The sequence below is a fragment of the Paroedura picta genome, chromosome 12, assembly GCF_049243985.1.
Source record: "Paroedura picta isolate Pp20150507F chromosome 12, Ppicta_v3.0, whole genome shotgun sequence".
Classification (NCBI taxonomy): domain Eukaryota; kingdom Metazoa; phylum Chordata; class Lepidosauria; order Squamata; family Gekkonidae; genus Paroedura; species Paroedura picta.
In genome coordinates, this window is record NC_135380.1 from 29,596,370 (window position 1) to 29,609,952 (window position 13,583).

General features: G+C 47.5%; 1 protein-coding gene across 4 annotated transcripts in view; it reads right to left on the reverse strand.

The window, feature by feature from the left end:
- Window positions 1-4,558: 4,558 nt before the first annotated feature.
- LOC143821561 (dual specificity testis-specific protein kinase 2-like) overlaps window positions 4,559-13,583 on the reverse strand; it is a 35,042-nt gene continuing 26,017 nt past the window's right edge. For all 4 annotated transcript variants that reach the window (XM_077305682.1, XM_077305680.1, XM_077305681.1 and 1 more), the window contains 6 exons: window positions 12,215-12,263; window positions 11,429-11,578; window positions 10,367-10,540; window positions 8,762-8,845; window positions 8,406-8,492; window positions 4,559-6,263 (listed from right to left, as the gene is read on the reverse strand). In XM_077305682.1, coding sequence (XP_077161797.1) covers window positions 6,162-6,263; window positions 8,406-8,492; window positions 8,762-8,845; window positions 10,367-10,540; window positions 11,429-11,578; window positions 12,215-12,263 — 646 coding nt within the window. In that variant the 3' untranslated portion in view covers window positions 4,559-6,161. The remainder of the gene's footprint in view (window positions 6,264-8,405; window positions 8,493-8,761; window positions 8,846-10,366; window positions 10,541-11,428; window positions 11,579-12,214; window positions 12,264-13,583) is intronic.

Below are 13,583 nucleotides of genomic sequence, written 5' to 3' on the forward strand. Positions count from 1 at the left end.
GATCAAGTGCCAGGTATTACGCAAGTCCATTTGTTCACATCAACGTGGTCCTTCCTCCTCTTGGACCAGGAAGTATATCTGGTCTTCCTTATTAACAGCCATTTCTACCCCAGCAACAGTTGAGAGATTAGAGATGTGTTCTTTGTGCAGAACATCTGCTCTTCTAGAAGGATACCTGGCAATGCTATACCCAGCTCCATGTGGGCCTGTTTCATGTGGGTCTTTTTCCTGTGCTGTGATGGTGCCCATGGATTTCTTTCTCCAGAACAGCCTTGAGAGATGAGCACAACTTCCCCACGTGACTGTAACAGCCCAGGCTCTCATACCTTTTCCAACCATAATCAAGCATGTAACTTTGTATAAAACCATATTATTAAGAAAAATAGTTACACTGTTTTAGAGGGTAATAACCATGTTAGTCCACAGTAAAACCACTAGATTCCGGTGCCATCTACCCAGACATTTCTGTTCTGCCACTAACAAATCTTATTCCACTGGTGTTTCTCTGTTCCATGGTCTAGTGACTTGGGAAAACATAAATTTAAAGCTTGAAACATTGCAGTTACTCTGTGCATCATATTGTATACCAACAGATGCCTGACTGTGCACCATATTATATATCAATAGATGCCTGCCTTCATCCCACAATTTAAGATACAAAATCTCTATCATGTATATAAATACCTCTATACTTTGATATTTGAGCTGAAATGGGGAAGTATGCAAGATGGGAAGAAAAAGATTCGATAGATGACTGTTTAAAAGAACCGTGAATAAGAGATTCTTTGCAATTCAAGATGGACGACATACCTGCATCATGAAGTAGGGAGGGGAGGGGTAAATATCAGACCATCCGTTTCTAAAAGTTTTAATTTATTTTCTTGTTGGCAAACACAAGGCTTATCACATCCAGCAGCCAATATCTTAACAGTTAGCTCAGCGACATCTGAAGCTTTTCAACAGCAAAAAGAGTCTTCCTCCAACTTTAGTTCATCTTCAGAAGGTAAAAGAACCACTTAAGTTAGAGGAAGACTCCTTCAGCTGGTGGAAGACTTCGTTGTGTGAAGCGGAAAGACACCCGCCAGCATTTACAGTTTTCCTTGCAGTGGCAAGCCACTAAACTCTGCAGTTGAGCATTTCCCTAAAGCATTTCTCTGAGGGAAGAGGTTCATACTTACAGCTATACTCTGCTAGTTCCTTGAAAGTATGTTGTGTTTGGCAACATCAGTCATGCTCTTTTTTTTGTCCAGATAATGTGCTTTAGAGCTGAAATACCTGCTGCAATATCCCACTCATTCACCAGATGCTGGTTTGATGAATTTTTGATCTCTGTGTTATGCTTCAGGCATAGGTTTTGCCTCTATAGAGTCGATATTACACAGCCAGAGATGTTAGCACAGCTTGAGACCACTAGAGAGCAGCCGTTAGTCAAGTGGCTGCCAGAGCGGAAACAAAAAAGCATATTTTAGGCAAATAAACAGTACTCTCACTTAACGTTCAGTTGGGCTATGGCGATTCTGAGGTCTGCTTCATCCTACAGAGATTCAAACTACCTTCTACAATTTCCAAGGTAGATGAGATAACCCTGTGGCTCTGTTGGGTTTCTGAAGTCTGCAAGGCAGGGCAGAATATCTTTTTTTATCATTTGAATCCATTCTTTGAAGGTGATAAGGAAGCCTTGGTGCAAGAAATGGAACGCCCAAGAACAGACCACTCCTGTTGCTCTAAGAATATTGGCCAACCCCTTCAGTATCTCTCTATGGAGCAGCCTTTTGGCAAAACTCTTGCAAAAGACTGACTGGTTATTATTAACTCACCCTTCCCCAAAGGTTCCAGGCAGGTAGTAGCATATATAACAAACAGGTGAGTCTGAGAATCAAAAGATGGATTTTAGTGGCCAAAAGGAAATTTCTTTGTTGGATTTTATTTTAATGCTGCATGGGCCACAGTTTATGTGAGGACTTGGGAGAACAGAATGAAATGAAGCCGTCACATCTGAAGGCTCATGATTTTGAAAGTTGAAAATGGTCCGAGAAGCCGTGAAAAGACAGGTGTCCATTCTGGATCTTGCCCAACGTGAAAGAAAACTTAACACATTTGTATTCCCACCTCAGCCTGAGAGCTGACTTGTCCTGACATCTCCTTTGTCTTTACTTTGGGACTTGGCTTTATAACAGGTTTTAGAACCATGTGGGTCGTCCAGTTTGCTCATTTGTTCAGCTCTGGTTGTTTAGCCATCTTTCGATGGAGGCCAGCCAAAGGCTTTGACTTCTGCTTCTGCTCTACCATCTGCTCTACCATCACCCCCCCTTTGCTTTGACTTCTGCCATTCTTCCCCTACGGTTTAGGAACAGGGCATTCCAGTATGGGAGGCCAGGCCACCATTACAGTCTCTGGACAGACTGAGGCTTGAAAGAGCAGGACATTTAGATATTTCCACTTGGTTTTATAAATGGTCCTTGAGTAACTCTGGCTTACCCGGAGATGTTTGGGGCTCCCAACTTCAGCATCCTCAGACAGATACATATTTGCTGCTTGTAGTTTAGTATTCATGCCACTGTCGTAGGCAGCGAGATAATTTTCTCTCATCTTCATTTTCATTAGGAACTATTTAATGCGACTTCTTCAAAGATTGCAGAGACTGTGTGATGTTGAGGCAGAATGTTGTACTAAGGTCTGAGAAATTTGGGCTCAAGCCCCTACCAAGACCAGAACCCTGGGCCAAGCATTTCCTTTCAGCCTGACCTACTTCTCAGGGATGTTTATGGGATAAAACAGAAATAGGGAAGCACAGCCTCCAGGAAGTCAAATTTGGGCATCTGTCAGCACAGAAATTGCACTGAATAAATTTTAAAAACAACTTATAAAGCATTAGAATTGGATTCTGAATATTCTCTTTTTGTAGCAGTCTTTTGTGTTTTTAAATAAAATCAGAGTCCAGTAGCACCTTTAAGACCAACAAAGATTTATTCAAGGCGTGAGCTTTTGAGTGCAAGCACCCTTCGTCAGACTATCATCTATGAAAGCTCACGCCTTGAATAAATCTTTGTTGGTCTTAAAGGTGCTACTGGACTCTGATTTTATTGTGCTACTTCAGACCAACATGGCTACTCATTTGAATCTTTCGGGGTTTTAGTGATTGTGACACCTTGGGGTTGGAGACCCTGGAGACCCTGGGCAAATCAAGCTTATTAAGACAATTGAGATTTCTGTGCTAACACATGGCCTCAAATCCTTAATGTATGACAGAAAACGGGCTAGGAAATCAGTGGTTAGAAAACTCTCCAAATGCTCAGAAATCCTGTTGTATTTGGCCCTGCCTTAGGGTTGGGTATGGCTGGTTCAGTTTTTCTGTCTCAAGAGCCAGCCTCTCAGACCTCCTTGAACACTATATGTACCACATTCATGCTAAAGGGGGAATCTCTGAAAGGCTGTTCATGCTGTAAACCAGTCCAGCCTTGTGGGCACTTCGGAACTGCAGCCAGCCAATGAGCCTGGAGCCCTGGTAAGGCGCCATGAGGTCTTCAGCCAGGAGGGCACACCCTTCCAGCCTCAGGGCTGGTGCAGCAAAGAAGGGGAACCAGTTCTGCATGTGCTTGGCAGGATGCTTCCCTCACCTGTCCGCATACATGCCGACAGGTGCCTTCTTCTCAAAAGAGCTGCAGTTCACTTTCCCAGCGATGTCGGTATTAAACGTTTTGCTTCTGCTCTCTCTCCACGGTGAGGATTAAATTACATCCAACCCTTTTTTGCTTTAACGCCAGAGAAGGAAAGCGATGACTGTTCTGTATTCCCCTGCAGTGAATAAGGGGGACACTCCCTTTGGCAGAGTTCTGTTTCCAGTCGCAGAACGGCCTGGCGAGAGACAACCCGCAAAAAGGTCCGTATTCTGTTTCCCGGGCAGCCAAGCAAATGCCTTTGGAATCCCACAAGCCTGGCATGGCCCTGCTGCCCTCCGCATCAGGCATCCAGTCTCTGCACCTGGGCCTCCCACTTACCCATCTGTGCAAAGAGCCGTGCTTGCACCCGTCCCCCATGGAGCTGTCCGATCCTTTCCAAACGTAGCCAAACAACCAGACATCATCGCATTTTGAGGCACTGAGACTTATCAGCTACTTATGCGTAGGGCAAGCCAGTGATTTCTACCCCTGCACTGACAAAAGCCATGTCTCCCAATGATGCCCAAGGCCCAGCTTCCAAAGAGGAAACCAGCGCTGGAGCTTCCAGAAGGAATTTAATACAAGGCTACTTCTGGACGAACCGAATACCACAGTAGTTGTGCTAGCAGGAAACTCAAAAGCTGAATGCATCAATGGTGAAAAAAAATCTGCTTGGATGTGCTCCCAACCTCCCAGCTCTTTCAAAAGCTCTTGTTAAACATTCTGTGGGGTTTTTCTTCTGTGCAGGGCTAGCTGCACACAGCCTTAAGCAAGGGCTTGCCCTGCCCACGTGCACTGCAGCTCTGCTTTCTGTGTTGCCTTTCAGGGGCTCCCCTCCCTTTCCCTCCTCCCCCCTGCAAGGAATGCTCCACGCTCAAAAAAAGGAGGGAGTCAGCTGATGCTTAAAGGCAGCCTGGGAAAAGTTAGCCAGCCATTTATTAATTTATACAGAGAGAGACCTGAGCAGGTTCACATCTTGAGGGGGGGGGACCACTGCCAATCGTGGCTGTCACTGCTGAGGAGGGGTGCAGCTCTGCGGACGGATCTTGAAAAGGTAATGGAAGTCCAGACTTGCACAAACACAGACACCCCAAAAGCCTAGGCCCTCCCCAACCATTATTTAAACTTTTATGTTGGTGTGCTGGAAAAAGCGATGCCTGAAGTTCAAGGTTATGTTAATTATTAGGGATGTGCAACATCACCCCTTTGTATTCTCTCTGAAGAGCAGCTTTGAGACTTGGGTGAATTTCAGCAGCTATCAAAAGAGGTATCCGTGTGTGGGGGGGGGGGGGGTCAGGAGGAAATAAGAGTGATCGGCCCTCCATCTAGATCCCCAGCCTGCTCAAGTACTGGATATTTCGGGGATTTGAAGGTGGAGACGGAGTGCCACCACAGTGTGGCTGCCTTGGAAGGCCTTATGAAATAACCGCCACGGGGCATGGTGGCTCAGTGACAGAAGCAAATGGAAAGCCTGGGAGTACTAGGTTGGGGGTCACTGCCCCACACTCCTCTTCTAAGGAACAGAAAAGAGTCAGGGAAAGGAAGACGGATGTTCAGATCCTGGGGACGGCTTACGGCACAATTGGATTCATAAGGGCTGCATGGCCATCAACAACAACCAGAAGCAAACATATACCCCTTCTGGTAACACCACATAATACTATGCAGGATTCCCAGCCCTGCCAACAAGACAGAAGGGAAGTGGAGCATGTTTGCAGCCAGGGGACACTATATCATGTCCTTCCAGTTATTAGTGGTCCACAGGAGGAAGGGGACACTGAGTTGCTCCTCTTTTTGGTGACAGTCACCCGTCTCTCATAAGGCCTAGGTTCAGCCAAAGCAGAGCCAAAGCAATGAAAGAGGAACTGCGCAGGGCTCAGGTGGTTAAACAGAGCCTTGGGTGCAAAGACTTATGCATAAACATTATCCTCTGAGATTGAACTAAAACACTCTCCTGACACAGCACCATGTTTCCAACAGTTGCCAGTCAGAAGCCTTGGGTGTGAAGGTGACATTTCCCTTCTGCTGTTTGTTCTTGGCTTCTAGTATTCAGAGAGAGAGTTCCTCTGAACACAGAAGCTAATGAGCTATGGAAGTGCTCTCCTCCTCCATGGATCGGCCTAATCCTTTTTAAAAAGCAGCTCATTCCCCTCTATGGCATGGACTGCCAACTGTTAATGAAACACAGGGTGGGGCTTGCTTGTCTGAGGTTCACTTGCTCTCTGCTTGAGTCCTGTGCTTGCTCTGTGCGGGCGCCAGGACTGGATGACCTTTGGGCTTCTAAAACATCACAATGGGGGAGGCTGGTCAGGCAGGGGGGGCACAGTGGCGGGGGTGCAGATGCTTCCTCTTCAGCTGTACAAACTGGAGATCTGCCTGAGAGGGGGAGCAGGGCAAAGCCCCCTTTAAATGTTTTGCACAGAGGACATTCCCCCTTCATGTCACCACCTTGTTTTCTTCAGATTTACAGGTAATTTACAGTCCATGTTCCACAGAGAAACTTCACCCTGGAGACTGGTGGTCCACCACGGATTCCAGCCTCTCCGCGGCATCTTCCAGTTCCTCCAGGAGCTCTGTGAATGACGGCCGCTTGAAGGCTTCCAGCTGATGGAAGGCAGGAGGGGGAAAGAAAGGAAACTGTCAACAGATGCTCAGTTTAGGAGATTTATGAACAGGAGAGGGGTTGTGGCTCAGTGGGAGAACATCTGCTCGGCATACAGGAGGTCTTAATTTCACTCCCCAGCATCTCGTTAAAAGGATCAGGCTGTAGGTGATGTGAAAGACGTCTGCTTTGAGGCCTTGGAGAACTGCTGCTAATCTGAGCAGATAACAGGGACCCAGAGAGACCAGCAGCTGCCCAAAAGCAATGCTGAGAAACCCCTTGTGTGGAAGTGCCAGGCAGCTTCAGGTGTATGTCATGAGCAAGCCACCGTTGACCCATCTCTTGTTCTCTGCCCTCCAACCACTGCGTCACGGCAACCGCATTCCCTCCCCCCTCATTGGTCCCATTTTTTTATCCTGCTCTTCTGCAAAGGAGCTCAGGGGGGTGTGCCTGGTTGAGGATGACTGTGTTTTAAACTGCTCCACAAGCCCTTTCTGCTTTAAGGCATGGGTTCTTCGGGGAAATCAAGGCATTCCCGTAGAAATTCTCTGCCGTTCCTTTTAGCATCACCCTTTTGGGGGGCGTCATGGTATTTTGCTTCTCTTCGTTTGTCAGCCACCTTGAAGGTCTGAAACAGATTCTCCTTCTTGTTAACTGACTCAGGTTGTAAAGGGGGTGGCTCAGGCCAATCATGATAGAGGAACCGCCAGGCCACCCCCAGACAAGGGATGGGGCCCTGCACACTCAGGGGACTCCCCAGGCATGCTGAAAAACAGGACTTAATGGCTTGATGGTGAGAGAACAGGGGAAGGCAAGTCAGATTGGCTTGCTGAAGCCCTTACGAGCACCTAAGAACTTCAACTAACTTTCAAGGGGGGAGGATCTGGACCTTTTTCACAGGGTGACACTTCCCTGTGGTGTCGTGCTGTCACTGTAGCTGTTGATGCCGCACAGTGGCCACAGCACTTCCACACAGTGGGTTTCCCTGCATTTCCTTGTAGCAGCCATTCCCCTATCCCAACACCCCCAGGGGGCCTTTTCTCAAGATTTTTTAAATACCCATAACTGATGTAGCATCATACATTTCTGTCCCAGAGAGCCAGGCATGGTGTAGTGGTTAAGAGTGGTGGCCTCTAATCTGGAGAACTGGGTTTGTTTCCCTGCTCCTCCACATGCAGCCAGCTGGGTGACCTTGGGCCAGTCACAGTTCTCTTAGGGCTATTCCCACAGAGCAGTTCTCTCAGAGCTCTCTCAGTCGAACCTACCTCACAGGGTGTCTGTTGTGGAGAAAGGAAGGGAAAGGGTCCCATTTTGGGACTCCTTTGGGTAATGAAAAGCAGGGTACCAAAAAAAACCAGATATTCTTTTCTTTCTTCTATATCAATTCCCATTTTTTCAAAATCTAGGAAAAGCTCCTACCCCATGGTGGGCTGGAGGGGAGGGGGCAGCTGCTGCTGAGTTTAGGACAATGGCAATCATGTGGGCAAAACCAGGAAGAATCCAGCCATCCTGGCCTTGCAGTCTTTCCCAAAACATCTCAGCAAAGCAGGCTTGCAAATGTCTGCAGAACAGATGAGGACAAGGTGGATGGTGCTCTACAGCCCCACAATGCTGTGAGGAAGTGGGAAGAAAACCTGCTTCCCAATAAGAAGAGTTGGTTTTTATACCCCACTTTTCACTGCCTGAACGAGTCTCAAAGCGGCTTATAATCGCCTTCCCTCCCTCTCCCCACAACAGACACCCTGTGAGGGCTGAGAGAACTCTGACAGGATTGCTCTATGAGAACAGCACCATCAGGGCTGTGGCTAGCCCAAGGTGACCCAGCTGGCTGCATACGGAGGAGCAGGAAATCAAACCCAGCTCTTCAGGTCAGAAGCCACCGCTCTTAACCGCTACACCACACTGGCTCTCCAGCGGGCCATTCTGGCTGCGCCAAATGGCACCCTTGGAAACGGCCTCAGGCTACAATTCCTCATTGGCCCCCAGTTTGTCAATCTAGATAAGGAAAGCAAGAACAGCCCTTGACCCCCGCCAGGAATTCCCACTTTCACGAATGAAAAAGAAACGTGCAAAAGGTGAGGGGGAGAGGAGACCCAAGACAATCTGCAGTCCCATCCCAACCCCTTTTTCAAAAGCATCCTTACTCTGCAGCAGCTGGCGGCCAAGTCCAAAACGTGCTTGGGGCATCCGCCAATCATTTCTTGGAAGGCAGCTACGTCCAGGCCATAATCCTGGTAGGAAACAACAATGTAAAAGGAGGATTCAGAAATAGTGCTCCAAAGTTTAGGCCACTTCATAATCTGCCCTCCAGCACACTGAACCCCAGCAGTTCTCATCTCTCTCCCTCCCTTCCCCGCATAATCTGGAGCCAAAGTGCTCACAAGCACTTCATGCACGCCTTCTCACACCTTGCTGGTACTTAAAACAAGGCAGCCTAACAGCCACAACACTGGTGGGGCAAGTCTCTCTCTGGCTGGTCAGAAGGGTGTGTTATAATGACCTGGGTCCGAGGCAGCACCTCTGGATCGGCAGGGATCCTGCCCAGGATCTCACACAGGACGATACCAAAGGAGAAGACGTCCACCTGTGGGAGAGAGTGAAAGTTAGCTGGGGTAGGGTGGGAGGTGAGGCAGCCTTTGGAACCGGGACAGGTGAAATCCTGCCCCTTAAGTAGATACTTGGGCAGCAGAGACAAACAGTCCAATAGCCAAGAAACCGTAATTCTTACCCCCCTTGCCTCCAATTTGTTTTGTGTTCCATCTGCACCTGCTGACTGGTGAGAGAATCACAAGGGGGGAAATATGACGTTTTGGCTGGAAACACAGAGAAGGGTGTTTTCCCCATGGGAACGGCCATAGGTAGTTCCCCTGTTGCTGCTTATCCAGTGAAGCAGCAATGGGGCTTCCACATGGGAAAGTTCCACACCCTTTCCCAGCCCTGATCCCCTGAAAACAGCTATCCTCCCCCCCCCCACACCTTCATCCCCAGGGCTTTGCCAAGGTTTTTTCTTTAACTGGCGAATGAATATCGTTATTACCCTTATAGCACTCGGACATCTGTGTATCGAACCTTCTGAACCCTCAGCTCTTTTTTTCTAAGTACAACTTTTCCTCTTATATCTCCATAACAAAAGAAGCTAAAGACATTTTAAAAATAGTGAAAGCTGGGAATTCAGAAAACTTGACACAGAAGTTGGTAGAAAGTTATAATGATATTCAATTGCTGAGTAAGCACAACACAAAACCTTCATGGTGGGGATGGAAATGGCCACTACGGGAAGAAACAGGGGCTGAGAAAACAGCTGGTGGGTGGGAAATCCAGGCTTTCCAGCAAGGCAAGTTTAAGAAAGACGGGGAAATAGTTGGGGGAAGTTATGCTGGCGATACGTGAAAGCAATTTGCTGTGGAGGAAAAGAGAAAAGCCTCACTTCCTAACAGTACCAAACATGGGGCAGAGGCCAGGCGTGCTTCTCTGGGGCCAGGGCCCACAAGCAGATTAGCACCCACAGAGCGAAGAACCCTGCGAGGGGCATAAGGAGACCAGGGGTCCCTCAGATGGGCAAGGCCCAAGCCGCGAATGGTCTTAGATGTTAATACCAGAACTTTGAGTCTGATCCGGGCCACAACTGCCAACCAATGCAGCTGTCTCAGCACAGGCTGGACATGGGCCCTCCAAGATGTGCCTGTGAGGACCCTGGCAGCTGCATTTTGCACCAGATGCAATTTCCAGGTCAAAGGCAAGGGCAGGCCCGCCCTCGAGTCAAACTACAATATTGTAGTGAGTCAAAGTACAATATTGGCTAAGAAGGTCAGAAGAAGAAAAATCCGCAGGGACTATATACTTGATTTTGTTTTCTTAACCACTACAGTCATCTTGAAGTCCATATACTGATAGCCAGGATATACATTTCCTCAATCAGTTGATTGAAGCAAGGTTGTCATTCAACTAAAGAATGTTTAGATCATTCACCATCCATCTTTCAACTGATCAACGTCAGTAGATTACAACTGATTCATCAGCTGACACATTCAAGCCCACGTGCATGTTCCAAATCTCACCCAAATTATCTTTTCTGAGACAATTAATTGGGAGAGTAATACTGTACCTTTCTATCATAAGGCTCCCCACGCAACATCTCAGGAGCCATCCAGAAAGCCGAACCCACAAGAGAAAGCTTCCTTTCAGGGCCCTTGGCCGAAAGCTCCACCACTTCTTTGGCCAGGCCAAAATCTGCCACCAAGGCCTCCCGGCCCCTTTGGGTCATGCGAATGAGGCAGTTCTGAAATGAAATTTAAACAGATTTCAGTAATGCGTGGGTGGGGGGGATATGTCTCTGTCCATCTTCCCCAAGGGATTACAAATCACAATTTTTTGCAAATCAATACATAATGAGGAAAATCTCAGCTGTGCTGGATCCTGGATGGTCCCCCACAACCAGAAGCTGGAGGTGGTGAGAGACAGCAGCAACCCTAAGGGCCAAGATCTAAACTGAGCAACGGATGGATCACAGGTTACTCTGTTAATACTCACATCCCACCATGTTCTGTACCAAAAACCAGAGGACCAAAATGTGGGATGCAGTCATGTCAAGTGCTTCTTCTACAGTCTTCTCACAGACCCTTTGCCACTGCCTCCCTCCATCCGGAAGTCCTTTCAAACAAACCAACCACCATCCCCAGCAGTGGTACATCTCATGGGTTACTGTTTGCATTGATTCAGCCCTTGCTGTTTCACCTTGAACCCAACAGCCAACTCCACCCTTCTGCCTCATTTCTGTGGCCCGCTAACAATAAACAGGCACAAATCCTTGCTGATGCCTTGCAAAGCTGAGTTACCCATCAGGTTTGCAGAGGTATAAACAACCCTGAAGCAACAGATCTGAGATTTCTACAGAGGCATTAGTAAGTGACTTGGAGAAGGTCCAGTCATTTAGCTTGCAGATCCTGTCTTGAAGAACATATCTCCTCATTCTGAAGGAAGACCTGGATGGAAAGTCATCCTTTTGAGAGTCAATCTCCTAAGCTGCCAGGGTTCACCCAGTCCAGCATTTTGTCTCAGAAGTCAACCCAGTTGCCTCCAGATAGCCACACAAGCAGGGCTGCTTGTCTCCAGCATCTGCTATCCAAAGGTATCCTGCCTCCGTACATGGAAGCTATGCATAGCTTACCTTGGAGTTGAGGTCTCTGTGGTATATGTTCTTGGAGTGCAGGTAAACCATGCCTCGCGTGATGTCTGAAGCCAGGTCCACTTTCTCTTTCCAGCTGAGAGAGACATCCTTGCAGGCCAGAAGCTCTTCCAGGACTCCTCCGTTCACATACTGCACACAAAGAAGGCAAGATGGTACCAATTGCCAGTCTGCAAGATTGGGGGAGTGGGGCTTCCCATAAACAGCAGGGTGTGGACTAAAGCAGGGGTAGTCAACCTGTGGTCCTCCAGATGTTCATGGACTACGCTTCCCATGAACCCCTGCCAGCAAACGCTGGACTAAAAGAGAAGGGAGTAAAGCCCTAGTTCTCAGAAACAATCACTGCAGAAAGCAAGTAAGACCTTATATGGCTAGCTTTTTGCATTTGGAGGAGTGTTCCAACATGTGAAACCTCCCCACACACATACTGAAGGTTGTAGGGTGTGGTTCAGATGAGGGTTGTCAACTCAACCTTGAGAAATTCCTGGAGATTTGATCGCTGTGCCTAAAGACACTCGAGTGATCAGCAGGGTGTGATGCTATAGAACAGCCTTTTTCAATCTTCTGATCAAGACAACAACTCAACATTATTAGGAATAAACCCTCAGCTGATGCTTCCTGGAAATTTGCAGATGGCTAAAAAAGACTGCAGCTGCAGTATCCATCCTGGAGTCACGAGAGGAGGACAGGGAAGAAGGCTTATATCTTGATCCTGACATCACCTGCTTTCAGCAGTCTGAAGAGGAACTGTGTAAAGTAATTCCTTACCTCCAGAATTGGATACAGCTTATCATCCTTCACACAGATGCCAAGATACCTGCAAAAAGAGAGGACAATTCCAGTGCCATGACCCCACAATACACTTCCAAATAGACATATAAAGTGACCTCAGGCAGCCTCTGAGTAGGAAGTCCATAAGTAGTTCTATTTAGTCCAAGAGAGCAAATGATCACAACAGGTAATCATTGTTAAAGATAGTATACAACGGCAGAATCAAAATACATATAGGCTTCAGCCCAAACTTCCATTCACCTGGGCATTTTTGCACCAAAGGTCATTCCCACAGAAAGGTCCTTTCATCCTCAAAAGTGAAAGTAACTCAGAATTTGACACCTGGTTGCCAAACACTCTCCAAGAATGTTTACTCCCCTTCAGACACTACACAGGGGTCCTTGAGAAATATCAAGCTATAAACAATGCCAGCAACCTAGGAATCTAAGAGACAGGGAGAGGTATGGTGAAACATTCACAGCATGGAAAAATACTGAGAGGCCCTTCAGATCCCTAAGAAGAGAGTCCCCCTGATTCATGACATGGCGCCAATGGGTCAGCATGACATCCAGGATGTTCTCTGCAGCCCAATGCTAGCACAAGGCCTTTTCACTCCTGGCCCCAACCTGGCTGAATGAGTTCCTGGAAGAGCTGTGGGCCCTACAGGAACTGCCATGTTTCCAAAGGGCCTGCAAACTGAGCTCTTCTGCCAGGCATTTGGTAGGAGCCAATGAGCTATCAGAACACCATCAATGGGGCTCTCCTCTGTAACTCTCTCTCACCCTAGACTGAGAAGGGAGCAGAGCTGTTCTTCTGCATGGACACCTCCCTGCTGCAGTTCTTGGCATGTCCATTACGTTCTCTAGACTGAGCTTTGTTTTAAAAAATGAGCACAAAGATGCCTGTGCTCCTATAAATGCTGCTAATATGGATGGAGCAGCAAAAAGAAGGCAGAGAAAGAAAAAACTGGGCCAGCTTTACCATTAAGCAGGAGGAATCCACAGCAGATTTTGGCATGCAATTACAAGGGAGGTTATCAATTATTTAGTTCAATTTTTTTTTACAGGCACTGCTAAGGGAGGCCCATTTGGATTTCTGGACCCGATGGTTGTTGGGTTGTTTCCTGGAATGGGTGTCCAAGGATCACTGAACAGGTAGCCATGTACATATTGAGAGTATTTAAGTATAGGAACAAAAGAGACACTGATGAGGAATAGAAGGAAAAAATATCCAGGGGAAAAGAACACTAAGGATTGTTCAATGAGGGATGCAGAAGCAGGACCCCAAGTGGTGCAAGACACAGGAAGCAGGCTTCAGTATTGCCTGCTTAGAAGTGAGGAGGCGTAGATCAACACTTAACAAGCTC